The following is an 8,522-nucleotide window of genomic DNA, read 5'->3' as shown; positions in this document are numbered from 1 at the left end:
ATAAGAGATACATTGTAGAGAACAGAAAAGAAATAATAAAACTAAGTCAGCTTGCATTTTTTTTTATCATCATGTGCAGAAATTCTAAACAATATCAGTGATATAATATCCATCCCCACCTTGATGGACCAGTCCCACTGTTCCTGCATCCCCCTGGGGTTCCTTGCCAATACTTCCTCCCATCTCCCCATTCAAGCATGCCAGAATAGAAGTCAGAGCCCTGGCATATTACTTTTCACAACTATTGATACATGACTAGGGGAATTAATGTATTGGTGACTTGCATTATAAAGAAAAGAGTGAATTGAGACTGCAAGAGGAAATAGTCAAGAGACAGTGCTTTACAAAATGGATTATACTTAATGTCAAACTGTGTGTTATAAGCAGTAAGTATAATCTTGAAATATAAAATAATTGAATTAGCCCCCCAAATATATTCGACAGGAAAAGTCTATTCTGGAAGAACAATTCATTTGTCAGCTGAGCAAAAGAAGCTTATAAGGAATAGCTGAATAATGCCAAATGTCTGTTAAACTAATTTAAAGGCAAGCATATGAATTTGATTTGGATCAGAGTCTGTGTCTGTCTTCCTTGCCATGTAGCCCTGGCTCAGGAGGGAGTATCATTGCTGGTCCAGCAGGTGGCACTCTTTTCTTTGTGCACTAGTACTAAACTAACAACTTGGCCAAGTACAAGGTAGTTTAGAGTCCTGCCTTCAGAAGAACCCTATAATCTGTTTATCTATGGCAATAATATGGTCATAGATTTCACAAGGGGAACTATGTTGGTCTGGTCTTTGTCAACTTTTTTTCTTAAATCAAAGACTTGTTTTATTATAGTACACGGACTGGGACTGATGTGAGGGGGTGGATGTAGTGGGCAACCACTGCCCTGATTAGCATCAGATGTCCATCCCAATGGCCATGAATGTGCCAAAGGTGCCACCGCTCTGCATCATGGTTTTCCTGACACCGCCCATCAAACCCCGACCCCGTATTCCTATCCTGAGACAGGAAAAGATGCTGAAGAGCGCCCCCGCCGCCATGCCCGTGGTGTAACCCATCACAAAACCCATCTTCACGAGGTGGAAGCAGCTTGGCTGGAACTGTGCGTAGGGACTCAAGGCCACCAGCATCTCGCTTGTGGCCTTGGTCACTTTTGGTCTTTGTCAGATTTGAAGATTGGTCCATACACATCTAACTGCCCCATTGGGTCTAGAGTTTGTCATCCTTAGTTTTAAGCCTTTATCAGTTTCTGTTAAAATACTTTGACTTCTACTCTATGTCTAAGGTCTTGCACAATGCTGGAGGTCTACGTAAAATTGTGATGATTCATATTTGACAAGCAGGTTGAGCAAAAGTGATGTTTCTCAATTAAAAAAATATATTTTTCTAATAAAAATTCCACACATCCTTGGAGCTTCTGAAACTTCCCCTCAAGAATCACTGATGAGGGCTTCCCTGGTGGCGCAGTGGTTGAGAATCTGCCTGCCAATGCAGGGGACACGGGTTCGAGCCCTGGTCTGGGAAGATCCCACATGCCACGGAGCAACTGGGCCCGTGAGCCACAATTACTGAGCCTGCGCGTCTGGAGCCTGTGCTCAGCAACAAGAGAGGCCGCGATAGTGAGAGGCCCGCGCACCGCGATGAAGAGTGGTCCCCACTTGCCACAACTAGAGAAAGCCCTCGCAGAGAAACGAAGACCCAACACAGTCATAAATAAATAAATAAATAAAAGAACGTGAATTTCTTTAAAAAAAAAATGCAGTTACTTATAAAAAAAAAAAAAAGAATCACTGATGAGAAGTTGGATTCCATCTTCTACATATTCTTTCTAGAAAAGATTTTATCCAGTTAATTTTCTACAGTTTGTATTACAAAAATAGGTTTTTGTGTCTTTCAAATATACAATTAAAACATAATGGGCATTTTTTCCCTTTCAAAATTGATCCTAATGCCCTGCCTCCTGGAAAGTGTGATTTGCTGGTCACAAATTAAAGGTACTATAATAAGCACAAGAATAAAAAGAACTAACATTGATATGTTAATAAAAGCAATTAATAACCAAACAGTTAGTAAAACACCTTTTCATTTATTACGTCTTACCATGCTAGCGTCATTTAGAGAGTGCTAAATATGTGCTAGACATATTCATATGTAATAAGTGCATTACATATATGATCTCATTTAATTTTCAGATACCCAATTTGAAGAAAAGAAATATAAAGCTTAAAAACTATTTCCCCAAGTCATGTGGCAAGTCAGTATCAGAATGAGGACTTCTAAAGCTTATACCCCTGAAAAAGACAGAACATATTAGAGTACTGCAACAATCTTGTTAGTAAGTGAAGGAGCTTCATTTAAAAAAAACAAAAACAGTTCATAAAATGACTTTCAATAGTTAACCCTATTTTGTACAACAACCTATAACAGATATTGTTGATAAGATTAGGCCTTCTTTAGAAATTGTATAAAGAGGAGAGGGGAAGAGAGTGTTAAGTAAAGATGGGAGAGGGTCAGAGACAAATTAAATTGATTTAACAATTTGCCTATGTTTAGCACAACCTTCAAAGAAGATTATTCAATAAAGAACATAAGGAAATATGTTTTAATAAGCAAAATATGTTTAATTTGCAGTGTGTGTTAAACAGGTAAATGTCTTTAATATATATAAAGCTCTTACAAATCAATAAGAATAACAAATCAATAGGAAAATGGAAAAGTATAACAATAGCCAATTCAGAAAGGAACACATATGGCCAGAAAATCCATGGAAAAAATAATTAACCTTCTCGTTAAGAATTTCAAAATTAAACAATAGAACGTTATACCAATTTCAACTCCCCAAATTGCCAAATATTAAAAGGAATAATGAAAATAATAATAATAAATAATAAAAGATATGACAATGTCCAATGTGATTGAGGAGTAGGGAAATAGGTATGCATCCAGTGCTAGTAGATAGGTGAATTAATTTACATTTATACAATGAACTATCATGGACCTACATCTAAATATTTAGATGGAAATATTCCAGATGAAAAATTATGATACAGATTACAGAATACATATAGAACATCATTTCATTTTGATAAATAAGTAATTATAAATAAATGTATATATAGTTATAAATTATAATTGCATATACATTTGTATGTAAATTTGTAGGAATCTACATCAAACTGGTAGTTGGGGTTATCTAAAGATATTGATGTTGGGATTTGGGTGAATTTTCCAGCTTTTTTCTTTTTGTTTATCAGTAGTGTCTAATTTTTCTATAGTAAAACCTGGTTACTTATGTAAATAAACAAAAGCAAGATTCAAAATAAAAGAAGCAGTATCGTGGTTAAGAGGATGAACTCTGGAGTCAGATAAGCCCAGGTGATGGGTGACCTCGATAAGTTCCTTAAACTTCTTAATCTTGGTTTCCTCACCTGTAAAATGGTGATAATAATAGTGCCTACCTCAACGGATTTTTGTGAAGATTAAATTAGACAGCTGATGTGACCTACTGTTTGTACTTACCAGTCAATCAAGTAATTACAGAGTTTCTACTCCGATATTATAGGGCAGTACAAGGTACTTGGGGAAATGCACAGTTTGAGATTGTCCCTGCTCTGTAGGCAGTTAAATTCCCAAATAGACAGATGTTACTAACTCAAATGAGAACATGGCAAACAAGGGGTTCAAAGTTCTATGATATGCAAGGAAATCCCAAAACACAGTCACATTTTCAACGTGCTAAATGTCTATTAAACTAATTTGTTCCTTTAAAAGTAATTTAAATGGGTGAATTATATCTCAATTAAGATGTTAAAAAAAGGTAATCATTATAGTATGTGAAACTTACCTGAAAGAAATGGTCTCAAGAGTATTTTAAGACCAAAAACACTGATGCAATACAAAAAGCTAACATTGCAAAGGAAATTTTCTAAACTAGCTGATTTGAATCATATGAAGTTGAATCTGGTTCATAAAGTTATTGAACTGCTTGGAGACTCATTTTAGTGTGTGATTAATAAAATGATTCCCACATAGGATTTGCAAATATTAAATACTATGACTAAAATAATGAATTCCTTAATTTTTCCTGTAAACCGATTGGGGAAAAAGAGCTTTAATTTGGGGAAAAAAGGGAGCAGAAGTTCTTGCTTAATGTAACATGAATGATTTTCAAGGTCCAATTAAAATACACTTTCTCTAGAAAATTGCATTTTTGACCACTCTGTCCTTACTGATAATAACAATCCTAGTTTCCATTTACTGAACACTTATGTTCCTCGGAATATGTTAAGTGCTTCACAGACCCAGTCAAATTTAATTTTGACTATACTATGAGGTAAGTGTTCTTAGCTCCGTTTAACAGATAAGGAGACTAAGACAGGTAAGTTAAGAAACTTGACCAGGTCACATGGCTATTAAGTTATCTATCAGGTTAGGATTCCAAGCTGGAACTGTGTGGTTACAAAGCTTGTTAATAACTACACCATACAAAGTCCTTCCTTGTACCTTGTTCATTCTGTGAATGCTACAAATGAGCAAAGAATGATAGATCAGTATAATCAGTCTTTTCTCAGTGTATTCCCAAATAAGAGGTGACAAGCTAAAACTATACTCTGGCAGGAGATCCAAACTAGTTTTCTTTAATAACAATAACAGTATTCTGAGGCATAATTATAGCAATTTATATAATGAAAGGAATTACTACTCTGAGAAAATATACTTAATAGAGCCAACTAGAATATTGAGAACAGAGTTGAACATTGAATTGTTAAATCATTGAATAGTTATCTGGAAATGCTCTTTATTCATTGAGATCACAGCTTTCATTGACTGCAGATTCTTACATTTTATATTTCACGCATTCACTTATTCAATAGCTATCCACTGAGCACCTACTATGTGCTAGGTGTTGTTCTAGGCATTTAAGATATATCAGAGAACATAAAAATCCCTGCCCTTAAAGAAAAATAATAATAATAAAAAAGAAAAGAAATAATTTTTTAAAAACCCCAAGAAACAACAGTATCAACAAAGACAGTCCCTGACCTCATGGAGTTTCCATCTCAGTGGGGAGAGACAGACAATGAAATACATGTCAGATGATGCTAGGTGATATGAATAGAAATAAGAAAGGGTAAGAGGCAGAGAGATGAAGGCTGGTGTTTAAATAGGGGGTTAAGAAAAGCCTCTCGGAGGTGTTAGCATTTAAGTAGAGATATGAATGAAGTGAGAGAGTTGGAGAGTAAGCCATGTGAATTACCCGAGGGAAGAGAAATCTAGGTGAAGAAAGAGCATATGCAATAAAGGCCCTGAGCTTGGTGTGTCCTAGAAGAGGCAAAAAGGCCAGTAGGGCTGGAATAGAGAGAGCAAGGGGAAGGGAGAGTGTGTGGTAGATGAGGGCAGAGAGGAAGTCCCGCCGAGTGTCTGTGATAGACTTTGTGGCTTTTTCTCTGAAGGAGGGAGACCAGTTAGGAGGCTATTGTAATCATCCAGGTGAGAAATGATGGGGTTGATAGCAGTGGAGGGGATGAGAAATGGTTGGATATTGGATGTATTTTGAAAGTAGATTTGAAAGGATTTACTGATGGATTGGAACGTAAGGTGTGAGAGACTGGGTGTGAGGTATGAGAAATCTTTGTGCTAAAATGCTAGATAATTAACCTTGGAGGGAAAAGCCTTCAAAGTCCTCCACAGGCCTGGTTCTTGTGTGAACAGACCATTCGACCTTGGAGGTTAAGTCAACAGGAATCTCTAAAATCTGACTGCTAAGAATAGGAAGAAATGAGTGGTGACCCTTCTACCAAGCTGGTTCTTGTTTGGGAGAAGCTGCCAAGCTAAACAGTGGTTGTGGGAAAAGAACAAGTGCCCTTTCTAATGAACTATTTCTGGTTTGCGGAGGGGAGGAACCGAACCTAAACATGTGAAGAGCAGACTCTGATCAAGTCCCAGCCTTCGGTTCTCCCTAGCTTTTTCTATTTCTCTCTTTTCTCTCCTTCATCCCCCACTCCCTCCTTGGTCCAACTTCTTGGCTGCAGGAAGGGACAGTTTACCACTGGTTTCTCAAACGTCAACAGGCATCAGAATTACCTGGAGTGCCTGTGAAAACAGATTGCTGGGCTCCACACCCAGAGTTTCTAATTGGGGCGCTCTGTGTGTGTGTGTGTGTGTGTGTGTGTGTGTGTGTGTGTAGAGGGGTAGAGAGGAAAGGTGCCGGAGATTTCGCGTTACTAACAAGTTCTTAGGTTATACTTGAGAAGAACTGTTGCTTCCGTACCGGAGAGGAGGGCGTGCAAAGCAAGGAGCTCTGGAACTCCACCTCGTGAGATGTGAGGGGGAAGGTTCCAGCTCACAGAGGTTTCCAGTCACTAGGGAAATTGACCTCTTACCCCAAGGTGAAAATAAGAAGGCAGCGAAGAGAAGAAGCGGGAAGTAGTCCTTCCAGACCAGACATCCCCTCGGAGCTCCCCAGTGAAGCGAAGGCGGGAAGACAGCCCCGGGCCAGCCCACAGATCCTCAGAGGGCGCGGACCCGGAGGAGGCGCCCCAGCAGGCCGCGCCTCTTGGAGGAAGTTTGCCCTTTAATTGCAGAGCTCAGATCTCCGTCGCATCAACTTCCAGGAGCGGGCAGCGGGCGCCGACGGGAGTGTCAGTCTCTCCCGCCCGGGGACTGGGCCGGGCAGCCGCGGCGCTCAGCGTTCTCCCGCACCGTCGCCATGGGCGGCTCGGCCTCCAGTCAGCTGGACGAGGGCAAGTGCGCCTACATCCGAGGTACGCCCGCCGGGGGCTTCCCGGAGCGCGACGCCCGTCCACCCGGAGCCTTGGGCCAGGCTGGGCCCCCGGGCACTGGCCCCAGAGGGGGCGACCCGAGCGGCGTCCGCGGCGCCCCTGCCCGCCACGGCCCGCTCTCCAGCGGCGGGCGCGGGGATGACAGGGGCGCACCGGACGCTCAGCCAGGGTTCCCGCAACCGGACGGCAGCTCGGCCCGCGCGCCCTGCCCCGGGTGGGGTGCGGGGCAGCCAGGGCGAAGGGGCTGGGGGTGCTTAGGGAAGCGCCGCCGGGCGGTTGGGAGACGCAGGTGCAGGTTGCGGAGAGGAGGACCACCCAGCTGCCTCCACTCGGGCCGCCTCGGTGTCTGTTCTGCACACCCCGCCCCCGGCCCAGCAACACCTCGCCGTCCTGTACCTGGCATTGGACTCAGTTCTGAGCTCTTTCCGAACTTGCCGCAGAGAGAACAGTGGGGATGTCCCCTCGCTTCTAGAGATTCCCCTGGGGATTCCCGGCATATAAGGCAGAATTTCCCTGGCCTGGTTTTGTAAGACGCAGCGTCGGCCACAGCTTTACTTGAGCTTCATAGTGTCACTTGTGGGATGATTTCATCAGAGGCAGAAAGGACAGTGTCATCAGGCTCCCAGGTTGTGCGGTTCCCTTCTCTTCCCGGGGGTGGGAGGTTGGGGGAAACTGAAAGAGGAACACTGGCATATTGGGTAACAGTTGCTAAAGTTGTTGATGCGGAGAAACTCATTCGAGAGCCTTTCTGGGATATAGTGATACAGTAAAGAGTGTGGGGCAGAAGAAAACAAAACCCAAACTGAGCTGAAACTGCAGGAAATCATGATTCTTTATCTCCTAGGTGTAACTGGCCTCTTTCTCTTCCCTCCCCCGCAAACCTTGCCGACAACCACTACCTAACAGTTGGTTATCTTGTGAGTTTAGTGTTTTTCTGGCTTTAGAAATACCTTCTAAACTAGGTATTATACTCTAGGTTTTACCCTAATTCTGCAAAAAAAAAAAAAAAAAAGTTCTTTCTGGTACCTCTTTCTGGCCCCTGAACCATTTCCTAAGAGGAAAGCATTTATTTAGTGTCCTTATTCCAAATTTGCTTTCAGTCACCACAACATTTAAAACCATTTAAAAAGGATATCAAATTAGGGCACTTGAGAGCAATTTAACTGATTTTCCAGACCTCTGCTCTGGTGCTTTGAGAGGTAGAAGATCATCAACAACCCATACTGTCAGGGAATAAAACTTGGTCAAGTATCCCTTTGCTGTCGTTTATTTAAGATGGGGAAAAGATGGATGACTTATTTGTATTAGAAAAAGAGCTAAACCAAGTCTGCCTTAATCTTACAAATTTGGCTACATGCTTGTTATTTACACCAATGTGCAGGGGACTGAAAGAACAATGTACTAGAACGTTGTGAGAAGGGACTTGCATTTAATTATTAGCAAAATATGTTTATGGCATTTATTTTATAAAACTTTGTTTCACTGAAAAACATAGAAACACATCAAGTTGCAGCATGGGCCATATACGGTAATCAGTGGAAGTCCCACAATGTGAGGGGTTTAACTTGCTTGAAGAAGACTTCATGGTTATTATGGATGTTGCTGCTGACACAAGCATTGTACTCATGTGATAAGAAAATGTGTTACCTTTTTCATTCTGAAATTAAATTATGACACATTCAAAAATATGAGCTAGCTAGTACGCAGGAAGGACTTGTAATAAATGCGTTCCGAA

General features: G+C 41.3%; 2 protein-coding genes across 2 annotated transcripts in view; one reads left to right on the top strand and one right to left on the bottom strand.

Moving 5' to 3' along the window:
- Positions 1 to 901: 901 nt before the first annotated feature.
- LOC103012060 (reactive oxygen species modulator 1-like) lies at positions 902 to 1,135 on the bottom strand. Its single transcript, XM_057526347.1, has one exon. It carries the CDS (start codon positions 1,133 to 1,135, stop codon positions 902 to 904), a length of 234 nt encoding a protein of 77 aa, XP_057382330.1.
- Positions 1,136 to 6,537: 5,402 nt separating this feature from the next.
- The window catches only part of NIBAN1 (niban apoptosis regulator 1), a 163,080-nt gene continuing 161,095 nt past the window's right edge, over positions 6,538 to 8,522 (top strand). Inside the window, exon 1 of the mRNA XM_007166954.3 lies at positions 6,538 to 6,769. Within this exon, the coding sequence (XP_007167016.2) occupies positions 6,715 to 6,769 (55 nt within the window). The 5' untranslated portion in view covers positions 6,538 to 6,714. The remainder of the gene's footprint in view (positions 6,770 to 8,522) is intronic.

This window comes from Balaenoptera acutorostrata, chromosome 1 (assembly GCF_949987535.1).
Source record: "Balaenoptera acutorostrata chromosome 1, mBalAcu1.1, whole genome shotgun sequence".
Taxonomy (NCBI): Eukaryota; Metazoa; Chordata; class Mammalia; order Artiodactyla; family Balaenopteridae; genus Balaenoptera; species Balaenoptera acutorostrata.
This window is presented reverse-complemented; position numbering and strand designations above follow the sequence as displayed.

Coding starts and splice junctions, on each gene's coding strand:
- LOC103012060 (XM_057526347.1), bottom strand. CDS start 1,135: ATGCTGGTGGCCTTGAGTCCCTACGCACAGTTCCAGCCAAGCTGCTTC.